General features: G+C 44.5%; 1 protein-coding gene across 2 annotated transcripts in view; it reads right to left on the minus strand.

Moving 5' to 3' along the window:
- The window catches only part of fam117bb (family with sequence similarity 117 member Bb), an 80421-nt gene that overhangs the window by 53261 nt on the left and 5611 nt on the right, over window positions 1-21549 (minus strand). Inside the window, exons 1-2 of one of the 2 annotated variants that reach the window (XM_036959509.1) lie at window positions 8546-9784; window positions 8255-8424 (exon numbers count right to left, since the gene is read on the minus strand). In XM_036959509.1, the coding sequence (XP_036815404.1) occupies window positions 8255-8424; window positions 8546-8588 (213 nt within the window). In that variant the 5' untranslated portion in view covers window positions 8589-9784. Of the gene's footprint in view, window positions 1-8254; window positions 8425-8545; window positions 9785-21549 lie in introns of those variants that run through there. The other variant, XM_036959508.1, reaches the window with a different exon arrangement.

Raw genomic sequence — 21549 nt, forward strand, 5'->3', positions numbered from 1 at the left:
CACTCCAGTACACTGACTCTACCCACTCCGGTACACTGACTCTACCCACTCCAGTACACTGACTCTACCCACTCCGGTACACTGACTCTACCCACTCCGGTACACTGACTCTACCCACTCCGGTACACTGACTCTACCCACTCCGGTACACTGACTCTACCCACTCTAGTACACTGACTCTACCCACTCTAGTACACTGACTCTGCCCACTGGACCCACTCCAGTACACTGACTCTACCCACTCCAGTACACTGACTCTACCCACTCTAGTACACTGACTCTACCCACTCCAGTACACTGACTCTACCCACTCCAGTACACTGACTCTACCCACTCCAGTACACTAACTCTACCCACTCTGGTACACTGACTCAACCCACTCCAGTACACTGACTCTACCCACTCTAGTACACTGACTCTACCCACTCCAGTACACTGACTCTACCCACTGGACCCACTCCAGTACACTGACTCTACCCACTCCAGTACACGGACTCTACCCACTCTAGTACACTGACTCTGCCCACTCCAGTACACTGACTCTGCCCACTCCAGTACACTGACTCTGCCCACTCCAGTACACTGACTCTACCCACTCTAGTACACTGACTCTGCCCACTCCAGTACACTGACTCTACCCACTCCAGTACACGGACTCTGCCCACTCTAGTACACTGACTCTACCCACTGGACCCACTCCAGTACACTGACTCTACCCACTCCAATATACTGACTCTACCCACTCCAGTGCCCTGACTCTACCCACTCTAGTACACTGACTCTACCCATTCTAGTACACTAGCTCTACCCACTCCAGTGCCCTGACTCTACCCACTCTAGTACACTGACTCTAACCACTAGTACACTTACTCTACTCATTCTAGTACACTAGCTCTACCCACTCCAGTGCCCTGACTCTACCCACTCTAGTACACTGACTCTGCCCACTCCAGTACACTGACTCTACCCACTCCAGTACACTGACTCTACCCACTCCAGTACACTGACTCTACCCACTCCGGTACACTGACTCTACCCACTCCAGTACACTGACTCTACCCACTCCGGTACACTGACTCTACCCACTCCAGTACACTGACTCTACCCACTCCGGTACACTGACTCTACCCACTCCAGTACACTGACTCTACCCACTCCGGTACACTGACTCTACCCACTCCGGTACACTGACTCTACCCACTCCGGTACACTGACTCTACCCACTCCAGTACACTGACTCTACCCACTCTAGTACACTGACTCTGCCCACTGGACCCACTCCAGTACACTGACTCTACCCACTCCAGCACACTGACTCTACCCACTCTAGTACACTGACTCTACCCACTCCAGTACACTGACTCTACCCACTCCAGTACACTGACTCTACCCACTCCAGTACACTGACTCTACCCACTCCAGTACACTAACTCTACCCACTCTGGTACACTGACTCAACCCACTCCAGTACACTGACTCTACCCACTCTAGTACACTGACTCTACCCACTCCAGTACACTGACTCTACCCACTGGACCCACTCCAGTACACTGACTCTACCCACTCCAGTACACGGACTCTACCCAATCTAGTACACTGACTCTGCCCACTCCAGTACACTGACTCTGCCCACTCCAGTACACTGACTCTACCCACTCTAGTACACTGACTCTGCCCACTCCAGTACACTGACTCTACCCACTCCAGTACACGGACTCTGCCCACTCTATTACACTGACTCTACCCACTGGACCCACTCTAGTACACTGACTCTACCCACTCCAATATACTGACTCTACCCACTCCAGTGCCCTGACTCTACCCACTCTAGTACACTGACTCTACCCATTCTAGTACACTAGCTCTACCCACTCCAGTGCCCTGACTCTACCCACTCTAGTACACTGACTCTAACCACTCTAGTACACTGACTCTACCCATTCTAGTACACTGACTCTACCCACTCCAGTGCCCTGACTCTACCCACTCTAGTACACTGACTCTACCCATTCTAGTACACTAGCTCTACCCACTCCAGTGCCCTGACTCTACCCACTCTAGTACACTGACTCTGCCCACTCCAGTACACTGACTCTACCCACTCCAGTACACTGACTCTACCCACTCCAGTGCCCTGACTCTAACCACTCTAGTACACTGACTCTACCCATTCTAGTACACTGACTCTACCCACTGGACCCACTCTAGTACACTGACTCTGCCCACTCCAGTACACTGACTCTACCCACTCCAGTACACTGACTCTACCCACTCTGGTACACTGACTCTACCCACTCCAGTGCCCTGACTCTACCCACTCTAGTACACTGACTCTACCCACTCCAGTACACTGACTCTACCCACTCTAGTACACTGACTCTACCCACTGGACCCACTCCAGTACACTGACTCTACCCACTCTAGTACACTGACTCTACCCACTCTAGTACACTGACTCTACCCACTCCAGTACACTGACTCTACCCACTCCAGTACACTGACTCTACCCACTCCAGTGCCCTGACTCTAACCACTCTAGTACACTGACTCTACCCATTCTAGTACACTGACTCTACCCACTGGACCCACTCTAGTACACTGACTCTGCCCACTCCAGTACACTGACTCTACCCACTCCAGTACACTGACTCTACCCACTCTGGTACACTGACTCTACCCACTCCAGTGCCCTGACTCTACCCACTCTAGTACATTGACTCTAGTACACTCTAGTACACTGACTCTACCCACTGGACCCACTCCAGTACACTGACTCTACCCACTCTAGTACACTGACTCTACCCACTCTGGTACACTGACTCTACCCACTCCAGTACACTGACTCTACCCACTCCAGTGCCCGGACTCTAACCACTCCAGTGCCCGGACTCTACCCACTCTAGTACACTGACTCTACCCACTCCAGTGCCCTGACTCTACCCACTCTAGTACACTGACTCTACCCACTCCAGTGCCCGGACTCTACCCACTCCAGTGCCCGGACTCTACCCACTCCAGTACACATTGCTATTCACACGGCTGTAACACACCTGGACAAAAGGAACACCTACGTGAGATTGCTGTTCATTGACTACAGTTCAGCATTCAACACTATTGTTCCCTCCAACCTCGACAACAAGCTCAGAGCCCTGGGTCTGGACATCTCCCTCTGCAACTGGATCCTAGACTTCCTGACGGGCAGACCAGAGGCTGAAAGGATTGGCAACAGCACCTTCTCCACACTGACTCACAGTGTAGTGTCTGGAGGCACTGTTCTGTCTGGAGGCAATGTTCTGCAGAACAGACCTGTTAGAATCCCCTTTGGCAGCGATTACAGCTGTGAGTCTTTCTGGGTTAGTCTCTAAGAGTGATTACAGCTGTGAGTCTTTCTGGGTTAGTCTCTAAGAGTCTTTCTGGGTAAATCTCTAAGAGCTTTGCACGCCTGGATTGTACAATATTTTGCCCATTATTCTTTAAACAATTCTTCAAGCTCTGTCAAGTTGATTGTTGATCATTACTAGACAGCCATTTCCAGGTCTTGCCATAGATTTTCAAGCTGATTTAAGTCAAGACTGTACCTAGGCCACTCAGGATCATTCAATGTCGTCTTGATAAGCAACTCCAGTGTATATTTGGCCTTGTGTTTTAGGTTATTGTCCTGCTGAAAGGTGAATTCATGTCACAGTGTCTGCTGGAAAGCAGACTGAACCAGGTTTTCCTCTAGGATTTTGTCTGTGCTTAACTCTATTCCATGTATTTTTCCCTAAAAACTCCCCAGTCCTTAACGATGACAAGCATACCAATAACATGATGCAGCCACCACCATGCTGGAAGTTATGAAGAGTGGTACTCAGTAATGTGTTGTATTGAAGAGTGGTACTCTGTAATGTGTTGTATTGGAGAGTGGTACTCAGTAATGTGTTGTGTTGGAGAGTGGTACTCAGTAATGTGTTGTATTGGAGAGTGGTACTCAGTAATGTGTTGTGTTGGAGAATGGTACTCAGTAATGTGTTGTATTGGAGAGTGGTACTCAGTAATGTGTTGTATTGGAGAGTGGGACTCAGTAATGTGTTGTATTGGAGAGTGGTACTCAGTAATGTGTTGTGTTGAAGAGTGGTACTCAGTAATGTGTTGTATTGGAGAGTGGTACTCAGTAATGTGTTGTATTGGAGAGTGGTACTCAGTAATGTGTTGTGTTGGAGAGTGGTACTCAGTAATGTGTTGTATTGGAGAGTGGGACTCAGTAATGTGTTGTATTGGAGAGTGGGACTCAGTAATGTGTTGTGTTGGAGAGTGGTACTCAGTAATGTGTTGTATTGGAGAGTGGTACTCAGTAATGTGTTGTGTTGGAGAATGGTACTCAGTAATGTGTTGTGTTGGAGAGTGGTACTCAGTAATGTGTTGTATTGGAGAGTGGTACTCAGTAATGTGTTGTATTGGAGAGTGGGACTCAGTAATGTGTTGTATTGGAGAGTGGTACTCAGTAATGTGTTGTGTTGAAGAGTGGTACTCAGTAATGTGTTGTATTGGAGAGTGGTACTCAGTAATGTGTTGTGTTGGAGAGTGGTACTCAGTAATGTGTTGTATTGGAGAGTGGTACTCAGTAATGTGTTGTATTGGAGAGTGGTACTCAGTAATGTGTTGTGTTGGAGAGTGGTACTCAGTAATGTGTTGTATTGAAGAGTGGTACTCAGTAATGTGTTGTATTGGAGAGTGGTACTCAGTAATGTGTTGTATTGGAGAGTGGTACTCAGTAATGTGTTGTGTTTGAGAATGGTACTCAGTAATGTGTTGTGTTGGAGAGTGGTACTCAGTAATGTGTTGTATTGGAGAGTGGTACTCAGTAATGTGTTGTATTGGAGAGTGGTACTCAGTAATGTGTTGTGTTGGAGAGTGGTACTCAGTAATGTGTTGTGTTGGAGAGTGGTACTCAGTAATGTGTTGTATTGGAGAGTGGTACTCAGTAATGTGTTGTGTTGGAGAGTGGTACTCAGTAATGTGTTGTATTGAAGAGTGGTACTCAGTAATGTGTTGTATTGGAGAGTGGTACTCAGTAATGTGTTGTATTGGAGAGTGGTACTCAGTAATGTGTTGTGTTGGAGAATGGTACTCAGTAATGTGTTGTGTTGGAGAGTGGTACTCAGTAATGTGTTGTATTGGAGAGTGGTACTCAGTAATGTGTTGTGTTGGAGAGTGGTACTCAGTAATGTGTTGTATTGGAGAGTGGTACTCAGTAATGTGTTGTATTGGAGAGTGGTACTCAGTAATGTGTTGTATTGGAGAGTGGGACTCAGTAATGTGTTGTGTTGGAGAATGGTACTCAGTAATGTGTTGTGTTGGAGAGTGGTACTCAGTAATGTGTTGTATTGGAGAGTGGTACTCAGTAATGTGTTGTATTGGAGAGTGGTACTCAGTAATGTGTTGTGTTGGAGAGTGGTACTCAGTAATGTGTTGTATTGGAGAGTGGTACTCAGTAATGTGTTGTATTGGAGAGTGGTACTCAGTAATGTGTTGTGTTGGAGAGTGGTACTCAGTAATGTGTTGTATTGGAGAGTGGTACTCAGTAATGTGTTGTATTGGAGAGTGGTACTCAGTAATGTGTTGTATTGGAGAGTGGTACTCAGTAATGTGTTGTGTTGGAGAGTGGTACTCAGTAATGTGTTGTGTTGGAGAGTGGTACTCAGTAATGTGTTGTATTGGAGAGTGGTACTCAGTAATGTGTTGTATTGGAGAGTGGTACTCAGTAATGTGTTGTATTGGAGAGTGGTACTCAGTAATGTGTTGTATTGGAGAGTGGTACTCAGTAATGTGTTGTATTGGAGAGTGGTACTCAGTAATGTGTTGTGTTGGAGAGTGGTACTCAGTAATGTGTTGTATTGGAGAGTGGTACTCAGTAATGTGTTGTGTTGGAGAGTGGTACTCAGTAATGTGTTGTGTTGGAGAGTGGTACTCAGTAATGTGTTGTATTGGAGAGTGGTACTCAGTAATGTGTTGTGTTGGAGAGTGGTACTCAGTAATGTGTTGTGTTGGAGAGTGGTACTCAGTAATGTGTTGTGTTGGAGAGTGGTACTCAGTAATGTGTTGTGTTGTATTTGCCCCAAACATACCACTTTGTATTCAGGAGAAAAAGTTCATTACTTTGCCACATTGTTTGCAGTATTACTTTGGTGCCTTGTTGCAAACAGGAGGCATGTTTTGGAATATTTGTATTCTGTACAGGCTTCCTTCTTTTCACTCTGTCATTTAGGTTGGGATTGTGGAGTAACTACTATGTTGTTGATCCATCCTCAGTTTCCTCCCATCACAGCCATTAAACTCTGTCATTTAGGTTGGTATTGTGGAGTAACTACCATGTTGTTGATCCATCCTCAGTTTCCTCCCATCACAGCCATTAAACTCTGTCATTTAGGTTAGTATTGTGGAGTAACTACCATGTTGTTGATCCATCCTCAGTTTCCTCCCATCACAGCCATTAAACTCTGTCATTTAGGTTAGTATTGTGGAGTAACTACCATGTTGTTGATCCATCCTCAGTTTCTTCCCATCACAGCCATTAAACTCTGTAACTGTTTTAAAGTCACCATTGGCCTCATGGTGAAAATCCTGAGCGGTTTCATTCCTCTCCTTCAACTGAGTTAGGAAGGACGCCTGTGTCTTTGTAGTGACTGGGTGTAGATATACACCATCCGAAATGTAATTAAAGCTGCACCATGCTCAAAGGGATATTCAAGGTCTGCCTTTCATTTTTTAGCCATCTAAAATGAGGGACCTTCCAGATAATTGTATGTGTGGGGTACAGAGATGAGGGACCTTCCAGATAATTGTATGTGTGGGGTACAGAGATGAGGGACCTTCCAGATAATTATATGTGTGGGGTACAGAGATGAGGGACCTTATAGATAATTGTATGTGTGGGGTACAGAGATGAGGGACCTTCCAGATAATTGTATGTGTGGGGTACAGAGATGAGGGACCTTCCAGATAATTATATGTGTGGGGTACAGAGATGAGGGACCTTATAGATAATTGTAGGTGTGGGGTACAGAGATGAGGGACCTTCCAGATAATTATATGTGTGGGGTACAGAGATGAGGGACCTTCCAGATAATTGTAGGTGTGGGGTACAGAGATGAGGTCATCATTCAAAAAGTCCATGCTACTTTTTACGTGACTTGTTATTCCTGATCTTATTTAGACAAGTTTAACAACATGGTCCTAAACAGTAAAACATGACGCAAACTGACTGTAATACGACTGTAAAAACAAATGAAGGACCTAATAATGGCCTTGTTTATCACATAACCCAAATGCCTTTGTTATAATGTAATAACAGTAAACACAAAAAGGTGCGGTTTTGACCTGTGAAAGACAGATATCGTTGCAGCTGTTTCTCCTTCATAATAAATGGGACGAGAGACAGGCGTGTGCCATGATTCCACTTCTTGGTACAGCAATCAATCAATCAATCAATGGTAGTGGAAGGTGTTGTATGGGGGTGTAGGGAAGTGGTGCAGGACAGGACTGTGTGGGGTTTTAGGGAAGTGGGGCTGGCTAGGTAAGGGCAGGACAGGACTGTGTGGGGGTTTAGGGAAGTGGTGCAGAACAGGACTGTGTGGGGTTTTAGGGAAGTGGGGCTGGCTAGGTAAAGGCAGGACAGGACAGGGTGGGGTTTTAGGGAAGTGGGGCTGGCTAGGTAAAGGCAGGACAGGACAGGGTGGGGGTGTAGGGAAGTGGGGCAGGCTAGGTAAAGGCAGGACAGGACAGGGTGGAGGTTTAGGGAAGTGGGGCAGGCTAGGTAAAGGCAGGACAGGACAGGGTGGAGGTTTAGGGAAGTGGGGCAGGCTAGGTAAAGGCAGGACAGGACAGGGTGGAGGTTTAGGGAAGTGGGGCAGGCTAGGTAAAGGCAGGACAGGACAGGGTGGAGGTTTAGGGAAGTGGGGCAGGCTAGGTAAAAGCAGGACAGGGTGGGGGTGTAGGGCAGGACAGGACAGGGTGGGGGTGTAGGGCAGGACAGGACAGGGTGGGGGTGTAGGGCAGGACAGGACAGGGTGGGGGTGTAGGGCAGGACAGGACAGGGTGGGGGTGTAGGGCAGGACAGGGCAGAGAGAGAAATACCTAATTATTTCTGAACTATTACACAAAACGACCTAGATATGACTGTCTGTGAAATACCTTCCCCAGAACATGTTTAGCTCAGCCGTATCCACTATGCTTTGAGTAATGTAAACGTGAAAACTGGAAACCGAGGACATACCTGAGTGGCTTTGTCCCTCATGCACGGTTGACATGGGGCATGGCTGCTTTCCCGAGGCCAGTGACCGGTCAGATAGGGTCCAGTCAGGAGAAGATCCAGGGAGGAGGTGCGGCGGATACTGGAGCAGGAGCAGGAGGGTAGGCCGGCTAGGGGAGGAGGTTTGGGTCTCTCTGTAGGGAGAGAGGGAGAGGTGGAAGAAGAATAGATGTGGAGTTTAGACACATGACAGAACATGACATTGAGAAGAGGATGAAGAGAGAGAGTTGGCCAGATTAACTGTAGAATATGTACTTTCGTCTGGGTAGAATGGATGGTGGATTCTGTCTGCTGACATCAGAGGGTTGGAGTTAAAGGGTAGAATGGATGGTGGATTCTGTCTGCGGACATCGGAGGGTTGGAGTTAAGGGTAGAATGGATGGTGGATTCTGTCTGCGGACATCGGAGGGTTGGAGTTAAAGGGTAGAATGGATGGTGGATTCTGTCTGCGGACATCGGAGGGTTGGAGTTAAGGGTAGAATGGATGGTGGATTCTGTCTGCGGACATCGGAGGGTTGGAGTTAAGGGTAGAATGGATGGTGGATTCTGTCTGCGGACATCGGAGGGTTGGAGTTAAGGGTAGAATGGATGGTGGATTCTGTCTGCGGACATCGGAGGGTTGGAGTTAAAGGGTAGAATGGATGGTGGATTCTGTCTGCGGACATCGGAGGGTTGGAGTTAAGGGTAGAATGGATGGTGGATTCTGTCTGCGGACACCGGAGGGTTGGAGTTAAGGGTAGAATGGATGGTGGATTCTGTCTGCGGACATCGGAGGGTTGGAGTTAAGGGTAGAATGGATGGGGGATTCTGTCTGCGGACATCGGAGGGTTGGAGTTAAGGGTAGAATGGATGGTGGATTCTGTCTGCGGACACCGGAGGGTTGGAGTTAAGGGTAGAATGGATGGTGGATTCTGTCTGCGGACATCGGAGGGTTGGAGTTAAGGGTAGAATGTATGGTGGATTCTGTCTGCGGACATCGGAGGGTTGGAGTTAAGGGTAGAATGGATGGTGGATTCTGTCTGCGGACATCGGAGGGTTGGAGTTAAGGGTAGAATGGATGGTGGATTCTGTCTGCGGACACCGGAGGGTTGGAGTTAAGGGTAGAATGGATGGTGGATTCTGTCTGCGGACATCGGAGGGTTGGAGTTAAGGGTAGAATGGATGGTGGATTGGCCGCTGTGCTTAAAGAGGAAATGAGGAATGCATAATTATTTAAGTACAGGTACCGTAGATGTGAGCGAAATAGCTTTAAGTAGCAGTAGAAGTATTGTTGTTCGTTAGTTTAGTCCAATTAGGGTAGGGATGGTAGGGGGGAACGTATACATTTAAAAAATGTAATAAAAAAAATTAAAAGGATGATTTGAAATTACGCAAACAATTAAATTCATAGAACGTACAATGTTTCTGCAATATTAAAGCTGATCTACCCCACCACACAAAAAATAAATACAAATAAATGGCCCCCTTCCTAGTTGGTCCTCAGACAGAAGGTCTAGGGCGCGCTGGGTGTTTTGGACACCAGCGTTTTTAAAATTAATTTTTTATTTAACCAGGCAAGTCAGTTAAGAACAAATTCTTATTTACAATGATGGCCTAGGAACAGTGGGTTAACTGCCTTGTTCAGGGGCAGAAAGACAGACATTGTCAGCTCGGGGATTCGATCTAGCAACCTTTCGGTTACGGCCCAACACTCTAACCACTAGGCGACAGTGTGTTTGTGTATATACTTCCCGTTTGAGTCCATAAGAAGTACAGTCTGTGTTTGTGTATATATGATCTGCTGGCTTCTCTGCAGGGCTGGCCAGCTCTCTAATGGGTTGTTCTCTGTCACCTGTCACACGAAAAATCCAAGTTTATCCAACTCTATATCTATCTTTTCGTAAAAACATGGTGAAAAATGTGTGAGCTCATCTCCTCATCTCTCTCTCTCCTACTGCTGTTCTCTCCCCCTCCCCATCTCTCCTGCTGTTCTCTCCCATCCCCCATCTCTCCTACTGTTCTCTCCCCTTCCCCATCTCTCCTGCTGTTCTCTCCCTCTCCCCATCTCTCCTACTGTTCTCTCCCGCTCCCCATCTCTCCTGCTGTTCTCTCCCTCTCCCCATCTCCCCTACTGTTCTCTCCCCCTCCCCATCTCCCCTGCTGTTCTCTCCCCCTCCCCATCTCTCCTGCTGTTCTCTCCCCCTCCCCATCTCTCCTGCTGTTCTCTCCCCCTACCCATCTCTTCCCCTCCCCATCTCTCCTACTGTTCTCTCCCCCTCCCCATCTCCCCTGCTGTTCACTCCCCCTCCCCATCTCTCCTACTGTTCTCTCCCCCTCCCCATCTCCCCTGCTGTTCTCTCCCCCTCCCCATCTCTCCTACTGTTCTCTCCCCCTCCCCATCTCCCCTGCTGTTCTCTCCCCCTACCCATCTCTTCCCCTCCCCATCTCTCCTACTGTTCTCTCCCCCTCCCCATCTCCCCTGCTGTTCTCTCCCCCTCCCCATCTCTCCTACTGTTCTCTCCCCCTCCCCATCTCCCCTGCTGTTCTCTCCCCCTCCCCATCTCTCCTACTGTTCTCTCCCCCTCCCCATCTCCCCTGCTGTTCTCTCCCCCTCCCCATCTCCCCTGCTGTTCTCTCCCCCTCCCCATCTCTCCTACTGTTCTCTCCCCCTCCCCATCTCCCCTGCTGTTCTCTCCCCCTCCCCATCTCCCCTGCTGTTCTCTCCCCCTCCCCATCTCTCCTACTGTTCTCTCCCCCTCCCCATCTCCCCTGCTGTTCTCTCCCCCTCCCCATCTCTCCTACTGTTCTCTCCCCCTCCCCATCTCCCCTGCTGTTCTCTCCCCCTACCCATCTCTTCCCCTCCCCATCTCTCCTACTGTTCTCTCCCCCTCCCCATCTCCCCTGCTGTTCTCTCCCCCTCCCCATCTCTCCTACTGTTCTCTCCCCCTCCCCATCTCCCCTGCTGTTCTCTCCCCCTCCCCATCTCTCCTACTGTTCTCTCCCCCTCCCAATCTCCCCTGCTGTTCTCTCCCCCTACCCATCTCTTCCCCTCCCCATCTCTCCTACTGTTCTCTCCCCCTCCCCATCTCCCCTGCTGTTCACTCCTCCTCCCCATCTCTCCTAATGTTCTCTCTCTCTCTCTCTTTCCTGCTGTTTTCTCTCTCTCTCTCCTGCTATTTTCCCAATCTCTCTGTCCCCTCTCTCTTTCTCTCCTGCTGTTCTCTCCTTCTCCCCGTCTCTCCCAGTAACTCTGGATAACCCCAGACCAGAGAGTGTGCTGAAGCACCCTCATGATCAGTCACTCCTGACTGCTTTCCTTTCTAGACCCAATTACCACAATCTCCAAAGGCTGGAGAGTATTAAAATAATCCCCAACTAATCATGAAATATAAACCCAGTATAGTACATTTCCCTAATCTGAAACCTCTGAACCAGCTAGATAGATCTTATTCAGACTGCCTTGGTAACCTAGACGGCCTCAGAAGGATTAGTTCATGATAAAACAAGCCATGGTATGCAGACTGTACACAATTTAAACGGTCACAAACAGTTTTAGCGTTTGATTACTGCACAAAACTACTAAAAGAGGATATGATTAGGTCGAACTTCAACTTCTTGAACATCTTAGCCGGTCAGAAATGAGTCTCTTTCCTCTGGCCAGACAGTTACTGCCAGGCAGAGGCAGCTATAACTCTGAGGTCAAAGGGGACTGAGGGTATAGCGCACCGGACTGTGTACCTGAACAGAACCTCCAGGGGGAGCCCTCGAGTGGATGTTGAGAGGCAGGGAGAGCCACTGCTCAACTGGATGTGTTAGTGTAGCCAGATCTGGACGTCTGTACATGAACTAATACATATGTTATATATATGATATATTATTATATATTATTATATTATACGTTTTAGGAAGCTAGGCCTATGTCGCACGTCACTTTTGTTATTTAATTAAATCAAAATGAGTTCTTTTTTTGCATAAAAGCCTTCTGGAACATGTGAACTTTCAAGTGCCTTAAAAACAAACTTGTATGCCATTGTTAAATACGAATACAATTGTTAAATCACGTTTAACCACGGACAAAAAACAGGAACCTTCCCACTAGCTGTGATAATGGCTGGCCATGCTGAGAGATGAGTTCTGATTGGTCTGATGGGCTGGACATGCCGAGAGATGAGTTCTGATTGGTTTGCCATGTAGCGCGCTTCTGTCTACAACATGAGCTGCTCAGTAGATGTAGATAATCTTCGCTACCACGGCTTTTTTGAAAGCGTTGCTACTGCTCTCAACAAAATTGCTGTCCAGAATGGTTTACTCAAGGATTTGTCAGCTAATGCTGCTAGCATGCTAGCTAGTGATTAGCGGCTAGCAAGCTAGCTAAAGGACATTCAGAGGACTAGCGCACTAGCTGCTGTGAGAGTATATCTTTCATTTTTAGCCTAGCTAGCTAGTACACATATCTGACCCTAATGAACCAAACTCTTACTTGGCACTACATGGTGGGCAGGGTGTGTAGTCGATCGTCACTAAACGCCGCACCCCACAGTTTGCGGTCCGCAAATAGACCCTACTCAGCTAGCCTAGTTAGCATTTCACGGTAAGGTACATGTTGTATCCGGAGCATGTGACAAATAAAAATGTATTTGATTTATCTGTATTCCAGTCTGTATATGTAGCCAATTGGCTTTTTTTCTATGTTAAATATGTTATTGTTCTAATGAATGTCTCCAATTAATGAATGTTAAATGTCAAAACAACGTGATGAATCTGACGGGGCAGTGACCCATTCAATTCAACCTGACGGGGCAGTGACCCATTCAATTCAACCTGACGGGGCAGTGACCCATTCAATTCAACCTGACGGGGCAGTGACCCATTCAATTCAACCTGAAGGGGCAGTGACCCATTCAATTCAACCTGAAGGGGCAGTGACCCATTCAATTCAACCTGAAGGGGCAGTGACCCATTCAATTCAACCTGACGGGGCAGTGACCCATTCAATTCAACCTGAAGGGGCAGTGACCCATTCAATTCAGCCTGAAGGGGCAGTGACCCATTCAATTCAACCTGACGGGGCAGTGACCCATTCAATTCAACCTGAAGGGGCAGTGACCCATTCAATTCAACCTGACGGGGCAGTGACCCATTCAATTCAACCTGAAGGGGCAGTGACCCATTCAATTCAACCTGAAGGGGCAGTGACCCATTCAATTCAACCTGAAGGGGCAGTGACCCTCTCAATTCAACCTGACGGGGCAGTGACCCATTCAATTCAACCTGACGGGGCAGTGACCCATTCAATTCAACCTGAAGGGGCAGTGACCCATTCAATTCAACCTGATGGGGCAGTGACCCATTCAATTCAACCTGACGGGGCAGTGACCCATTCAATTCAACCTGAAGGGGCAGTGACCCATTCAATTCAACCTGATGGGGCAGTGACCCATTCAATTCAACCTGACGGGGCAGTGACCCATTCAATTCAACCTGAAGGGGCAGTGACCCATTCAATTCAACCTGAAGGGGCAGTGACCCATTCAATTCAACCTGAAGGGGCAGTGACCCATTCAATTCAACCTGAAGGGGCAGTGACCCATTCAATTCAACATGACGGGGCAGTGACCCATTCAATTCAACCTGAAGGGGCAGTGACCCATTCAATTCAACCTGACGGGGCAGTGACCCATTCAATTCAACCTGAAGGGGCAGTGACCCATTCAATTCAACATGTATTTTTCCAATATTACAATACGACATAACTTTACAGTGATCACAACTGTTGATGTTGATAATTTAGCATTTGTCTAAACTTTAAAGTACACTGACAACTTTTGTTTAGTCTGTACAATATTGCAAAACAAGTTGATGTTCTCACTCAAGGTCTTACATGTGTTGACTCATACTGCTTTTATACACATCAATAACTGTAGCTGAACTAGAAGAGGTAGTAGTAGTGGTAGTAGTAGTGATAGTAGTGATAGTAGTGGTAGTAGACTAGTAGTAGTGGTAGTAGACTAGTAGTAGTAGTAGTAGTAGTAGTAGTAGTAGTAGTAGTGATAGTAGTAGTAGTAGTAGTAGTAGTAGTAGTGATAGTAGTAGTCGTAGTAGACTACAGTAGTAGTAGTAGTAGTAGTAGTGATAGTAGTAGTAGTAGTGATAGTAGTAGTGGTAGTAGACTAGTAGTAGTAGTAGTGGTAGTAGACTAGTAGTAGTAGTAGTAGTAGTGGTAGTAGTAGTAGTAGTGGTAGTAGTAGTGATAGTAGACTAGTAGCAGTAGTAATAGTAGTGGTAGTAGACTACTAGTAGTAGTAGTAGTGGTAGTGATAGTAGTAGTAGTAGTGATAGTAGTAGTGGTAGTAGACTAGTAGTAGTAGTAGTAGTAGACTAGTAGTAGTAGTAGTAGTAGTAGTGGTAGTCGTAGTAGTAGTGGTAGTAGTAGTGATAGTAGTAGTGGTAGTAGTAGTGGTAGTAGTGATAGTAGTGGTAGTAGACTAGTAGTAGTAGTGGTAGTAGACTAGTAGTAGTAGTAGTAGTAGTAGTAGTAGTAGTAGTAGTAGTGATAGTAGTAGTAGTAGTAGTAGTAGTAGTGATAGTAGTAGTAGTAGTGATAGTAGTAGTCGTAGTAGACTACTACTAGTAGTAGTAGTAGTAGTAGTAGTAGTAGTGATAGTAGTAGTAGTAGTGATAGTAGTAGTGGTAGTAGACTAGTAGTAGTAGTAGTAGTGGTAGTAGACTAGTAGTAGTAGTAATAGTAGTGGTAGTAGACTACTAGTAGTAGTAGTAGTAGTAGTAGTAGTAGTAGTGGTAGTGATAGTGATAGTAGTAGTGATAGTAGTAGTGGTAGTAGACTAGTAGTAGTAGTAGTGGTAGTAGACTAGTAGTAGTAGTAGTAGTAGTAGTAGTAGTAGTAGTTGTGATAGTAGTAGTAGTAGTGATAGTAGTAGTCGTAGTAGACTACTAGTAGTAGTAGTAGTAGTAGTGGTAGTAGACTAGTAGTAGTGATAGTAGTAGTAGTAGTGGTAGTAGACTAGTAGTAGTAGTAGTGGTAGTAGACTAGTAGTAGTAGTAGTAGTAGTGGTAGTAGAGTAGTAGTAGTAGTAGTAGTAGTAGTAGTGGTAGTAGTAGTAGTAGTGGTAGTAGTAGTGATAGTAGTAGTGGTAGTAGACTAGTAGTAGTAGTAATAGTAGTGGTAGTAGACTAGTAGTAGTAGACTAGTTGTAGTAGTGGTAGTGGTAGTAGTGGTAGTAGTAGTAGTAGTAGTAGTAGTAGTAGTAGTAGTAGTGATAGTAGTAGTGGTAGTAGACTAGTAGTAGTAGTAGTAGTAGTGGTAGTAGACTAGTAGTAGTGGTAGTAGTGGTAGTAGTAGTAGTAGTAGTAGTGATAGTAGTAGTAGTAGTAGTAGTAGTAGTAGTGGTAGTAGTAGTAGTAGTAGTAGTAGTAGTAGTAGTGGTAGTGGTAGTAGTAGTAGTAGTGATAGTAGTAGTAGTAGTAGTGGTAGTAGTAGTAGTAGTAGTAGTAGTAGTAACAGTAGTAGTAGTAGTAGTAGTAGTAGTAGTAGTAGTAGTAGTAGTAGTACTAACAGTAGTAGTAGTAGTGGTAGTAGTAGTAGTAGTAACAGTAGTAGTAGTAGTAGTAGTAGTAGTAGTAGTAGTAGTAGTACTAACAGTAGTAGTAGTAGTGGTAGTAGTAACAGTAGTAGTAGTAGTAGTAACAGTAGTAGTATTAGTAGTAGTGGTAACAGTAGTAGTAGTAGTAGTAGTAGTAGTAGTGGTAGTAGTGGTAGTAGTAATAGTAGTAGTAGTAGTAGTAGTAGTAGTAACAGTAGTAGTAGTAGTAGTAGTAGTAGTAGTAGTAGTAGTAGTAGTAGTAGTAGTAGTAGTAGTAGTACTAACAGTAGTGAGTGAGTTGCTAATAAAAACATATACATTCCCATTCGGTTTCATTCTGAGATACTCATGAATCATTCCAGAAACGTCTGTGTGTGTTACGTTGTTGTCATGTGTTTCTTTCTCTGGTTTTGGTCTAGGTGCTAGTTCCCCCGTGATACGTTGTGTACTCTGCAGGCTTATCTCTCTATATAGTATTACCTGTTGATGAAAAGGAAATCATATGATGTCAAATAAATTAAATATATATATATATATACACAATGCCTTTGGAAAGTATAAAAAACAAACAAATTTAATGCACTGTTGTTGTTATGTTACAGCCTTATTCTAAAATGTATTAAATTGTTGTTGTTTTTTACCTCAATCTACACACAATACCCATGATGACAAAGCTAAAATCTGTTTTTTATAAATATTTTTAAACTTATTTAAAATCATTTTAAAAAGTATTCAGACCCTTTACTCAGTACGTTGTTGAAACACCTTTGGCTACATCGATGGTTGTCCACAGAGGAACTTCTGGGCCCTTCTCCCCCAACTGCTCAGTTTGGCCGGATGGCCAGCTCGAGGAAGAGTCTTGGTGGCTCCAAACTTCTTCCATTTAAGAATGATGGAGGCCACTGTGTTCTTGGGGACCTTCACTACTGCAGACATGTTTTTGTACCCTTCCCCAGATCTGTGCCTCGACACAATCCTGTCTCAGAGCTCTACTGACAATTCCATGGCTTGGTTTTTGCTCTGACATGCACTGTCAACTGTGGGACCTTATATAGACAGGTGTGTGCCTTTCTAAATCACGTCCAATCAATTGAATTTACCACAGGTGGACTCCAATCAAGTTGTAGAAACATCTCAAGGATGATCAATGGAAACAGGATGCACCTGAGCTCAATTTTGAGTCTCATAGCAAAGGGATTGAATACTTATGTAAATAAGGTATCTGTTTTTTATTTATGATAAATCAGCAAAAATGTCTAAAAACCAGTTTCTGCTTTGTCATTATGAGTTATTGTGTGTAGATTGATGAGGACTTTTTTATTACATTTTATCCATTTTAGAATAAGGCTGTAACATAACACACGTAATACAGAACCCAAACATCTCTGTAGAGACCTGAAAATAGCTGTGCAGCAACGCTCCCCATCCAACCTGACAGAGCTTGAGAGGATCTGCAGAGAAGAGAGGGAAACTCCCCAAAATACAGGTGTGCCAAGTTTGTAGTGTCATACCCAAGAAGACTCGAGGCTGTAATCGCTGCCAAAGGTGCTTCAACAAAGTACTGAGTAAAGGGTCTGAATACTTATGTAAATGTCATATTTCCCCTTTCAAAATTAAATACATTGGCAAAAATGTCTAAACCTTGTTTTCACTTTGTCATTATGGGGTATTGTGATGTCATTATGGGGTATTGTGATGTCATTATGGGGTATTGTGTGTAGATTGATGAGGGGGGGGGACATTTAATCCATTTTAGAATAAGTCTGTAACGTAACACAATGTGGAAAAAGTCAAGGGGTCTGAATACTTTTTTTTCTGTATTTCTCTCTCTCTCTGGGTAAATATATATACAGGGTCAGTAGCTAGAGGTTCTCTTCCTAAAATATATTTATATATATATATATATATATACAGGGTCAGTAGCTATATACATGGTCAGTAGTTATATACAGGGTCAGTAGCTAGAGGTTCTCTTCATTATATATATTTATATATACAGTGCCTTGCGAATGTATTCGGCCCCCTTGAACTTTGCGACCTTTTGCCACATTTCAGGCTTCAAACATAAAGATATAAAACTGTATTTTTTTGTGAAGAATCAACAACAAGTGGGACACAATCATGAAGTGGAACGACATTTATTGGATATTTCAAACTTTTTTAACAAATAAAAAAACTGAAAAATTGGGCGTGCAAAATTATTCAGCCCCTTTACTTTCAGTGCAGCAAACTCTCTCCAGAAGTTCAGTGAGGATCTCTGAATGATCCAATGTTGACCTAAATGACTAATGATGATAAATACAATCCACCTGTGTGTAATCAAGTCTCCGTATAAATGCACCTGCACTGTGATAGTCTCAGAGGTCTGTTAAAAGCGCAGAGAGCATCATGAAGAACAAGGAACACACCAGGCAGGTCCGAGATACTGTTGTGAAGAAGTTTAAAGCCGGATTTGGATACAAAAAGATTTCCCAAGCTTTAAACATCCCAAGGAGCACTGTGCAAGCGATAATATTGAAATGGAAGGAGTATCAGACCACTGCAAATCTACCAAGACCTGGCCGTCCCTCTAAACATTCAGCTCATACAAGGAGAAGACTGATCAGAGATGCAGCCAAGAGGCCCATGATCACTCTGGATGAACTGCAGAGATCTACAGCTGAGGTGGGAGACTCTGTCCATAGGACAACAATCAGTCGTATATTGCACAAATCTGGCCTTTATTGAAGAGTGGCAAGAAGAAAGCCATTTCTTAAAGATATCCATAAAAAGTGTTGTTTAAAGTTTGCCACAAGCCACCTGGGAGACACACCAAACATGTGGAAGAAGGTGCTCTGGTCAGATGAAACCAAAATTGAACTTTTTGGCAACAATGCAAGACGTTATGTTTGGCGTAAAAGCAACACAGCTCATCACCCTGAACACATCATCCCCACTGTCAAACATGGTGGTGGCAGCATCATGGTTTGGGCCTGCTTTTCTTCAGCAGGGACAGGGAAGATGGTTAAAATTGATGGGAAGATGGATGGAGCCAAATACAGGACCATTCTGGAAGAAAACCTGATGGAGTCTGCAAAAGACCTGAGACTGGGACGGAGATGTGTCTTCCAACAAGACAATGATCCAAAACATAAAGCAAAATCTACAATGGAATGGTTCAAAAATAAACATATCCAGGTGTTAGAATGGCCAAGTCAAAGTCCAGACCTGAATCCAATTGAGAATCTGTGGAAAGAAGTGAAAACTGCTGTTCACAAATGCTCTCCATCCAACCTCACTGAGCTCGAGCTGCTTTGCAAGGAGGAATGGTAAAAAAATTCAGTCTCTCGATGTGCAAAACTGATAGAGACATACCCCAAGCGACTTACAGCTGTAATCGCAGCAAAAGGTGGCGCTACAAAGTATTAACTTAAGGGGGCTGAATAATTTTGCACGCCCAATTTTTCAGTTTTTGATTTGTTAAAAAAGTTTGAAATATCCAATAAATGTCGTTCCACTTCATGATTGTGTCCCACTTGTTGTTGATTCTTCACAAAAAATACAGTTTTATATCTTTATGTTTGAAGCCTGAAATGTGGCAAAAGGTTGCAAAGTTCAAGGGGGCCGAATACTTTCGCAAGGCACTGTATATATATATACAGGGTCAGTAGCTATATACATGGTCAGTAGTTATATACAGGGTCAGTAGCTAGAGGTTCTCTTCCTTATATATATATACAGGGACAGTAACTATATACAGGGTCAGTAGTTATATACAGGGGCAGTAACTATATACAGGGTCAGTAGTTATATACAGGGTCAGTAACTATACACAGGGTCAGTAACTATATACAGGGTCAGTAACTATATACAGGGTCAGTAGTTATATACAGGGTCAGTAGCTATATACAGGGTCAGTAGTTACATACAGGGTCAGTAGTTATATACAGGGTCAGTAGCTATTTACAGGGTCAGTAGCTATATACAGGGTCAGTAGTTATATACAGGGTCAGTAGATATATACAGGGTCAGTAGTTATATACAGGGTCAGTTCCAGGGTCAGTAGTTATATACAGGGTCAGTAGTTATATACAGGGTCAGTAGATATATACAGGGTCAGTAGCTATGTACAGGGTCAGTAGCTATATACAGGGTCAGTAGATATATACAGGGTCAGTAGCTATGTACAGGGTCAGTAGCTATATACAGGGTCAGTAGTTATATACAGGGTCAGTAGCTATATACAGGGTTTGTAGATATATACAGGGTCAGTAGTTATATACAGGGTCAGTTCCAGGGTCAGTAGTTATATACAGGGTCAGTAGTTATATACAGGGTCAGTAGCTATATACAGGGTCAGTAACTATATACAGGGTCAGTAGTTATATACAGGGTCAGTAGTTAGATACAGGGTCAGTAGTTATATACAGGGTCAGTAGATATATACAGGGTCAGTAGCTATGTACAGGGTCAGTAGCTATATAGAGGGACAGTAGTTATATACAGGGTCAGTAGTTATATACAGGGTCAGTAGTTATATACAGGGTCAGTAGTTATATACAGGGTCAGTAGCTATATACAGGGTCAGTAGTTATATACAAGGTCAGTAGTTATATACAGGGTCAGTTCCAGGGTCAGTAGTTATATACAGGGTCAGTAGTTATATACAGGGGCAGTAGTTATATACAGGGTCAGTAGCTATATACAGGGTCAGTAACTATATACAGGGTCAGTAGTTATATACAGGGTCAGTAGTTATATACAGGGTCAGTAGTTATATACAGGTTCAGTAGTTATATACAGGTTCAGTAACTATATACAGGGTCAGTAGCTATATACAGGGTCAGTAGCTATATACAGGGTCAGTAACTATATACAGGGTCAGTAGTTATATACAGGGTCAGTAGTTATATACAGGGTCAGTAGCTATATACAGGGTCAGTAGTTATATACAGGGTCAGTTCCAGGGTCAGTAGTTAGATACAGGGTCAGTAGTTATATACAGGGTCAGTAGATATATACAGGGTCAGTAGCTATGTACAGGGTCAGTAGCTATATAGAGGGACAGTAGTTATATACTGGGTCAGTAGTTATATACAGGGTCAGTAGTTATATACAGGGTCAGTAGTTATATACAGGGTCAGTAGTTATATACAGGGTCAGTAGCTATATACAGGGTCAGTAGTTATATACAAGGTCAGTAGTTATATACAGGGTCAGTTCCAGGGTCAGTAGTTATATACAGGGTCAGTAGTTATATACAGGGTCAGTAGTTATATACAGGGTCAGTAGCTATATAGAGGGACAGTAGTTATATACAGGGTCAGTAGTTATATACAGGGTCAGTAGTTATATACAGGGTCAGTAGTTATATACAGGGTCAGTAACTATATACAGGGTCAGTAACTATATACAGGGTCAGTAGTTATATACAGGGTCAGTAACTATATACAGGGTCAGTAGTTATATACAGGGTCAGTAGTTATATACAGGGGCAGTAGTTATATACAGGGTCAGTAGCTATATACAGGGTCAGTAGTTATATACAGGGTCAGTAACTATATACAGGGTCAGTAACTATATACAGGGTCAGTAGCTATATACAGGGTCAGCAAATATATACAGGGTCAGTAGCTATATACAGGGTCAGTAGTTATATACAGGGTCAGTAACTATATACAGGGTCAGTAACTATATACA

The sequence above is a fragment of the Oncorhynchus mykiss genome, chromosome 22, assembly GCF_013265735.2.
Source record: "Oncorhynchus mykiss isolate Arlee chromosome 22, USDA_OmykA_1.1, whole genome shotgun sequence".
Taxonomy (NCBI): Eukaryota; Metazoa; Chordata; class Actinopteri; order Salmoniformes; family Salmonidae; genus Oncorhynchus; species Oncorhynchus mykiss.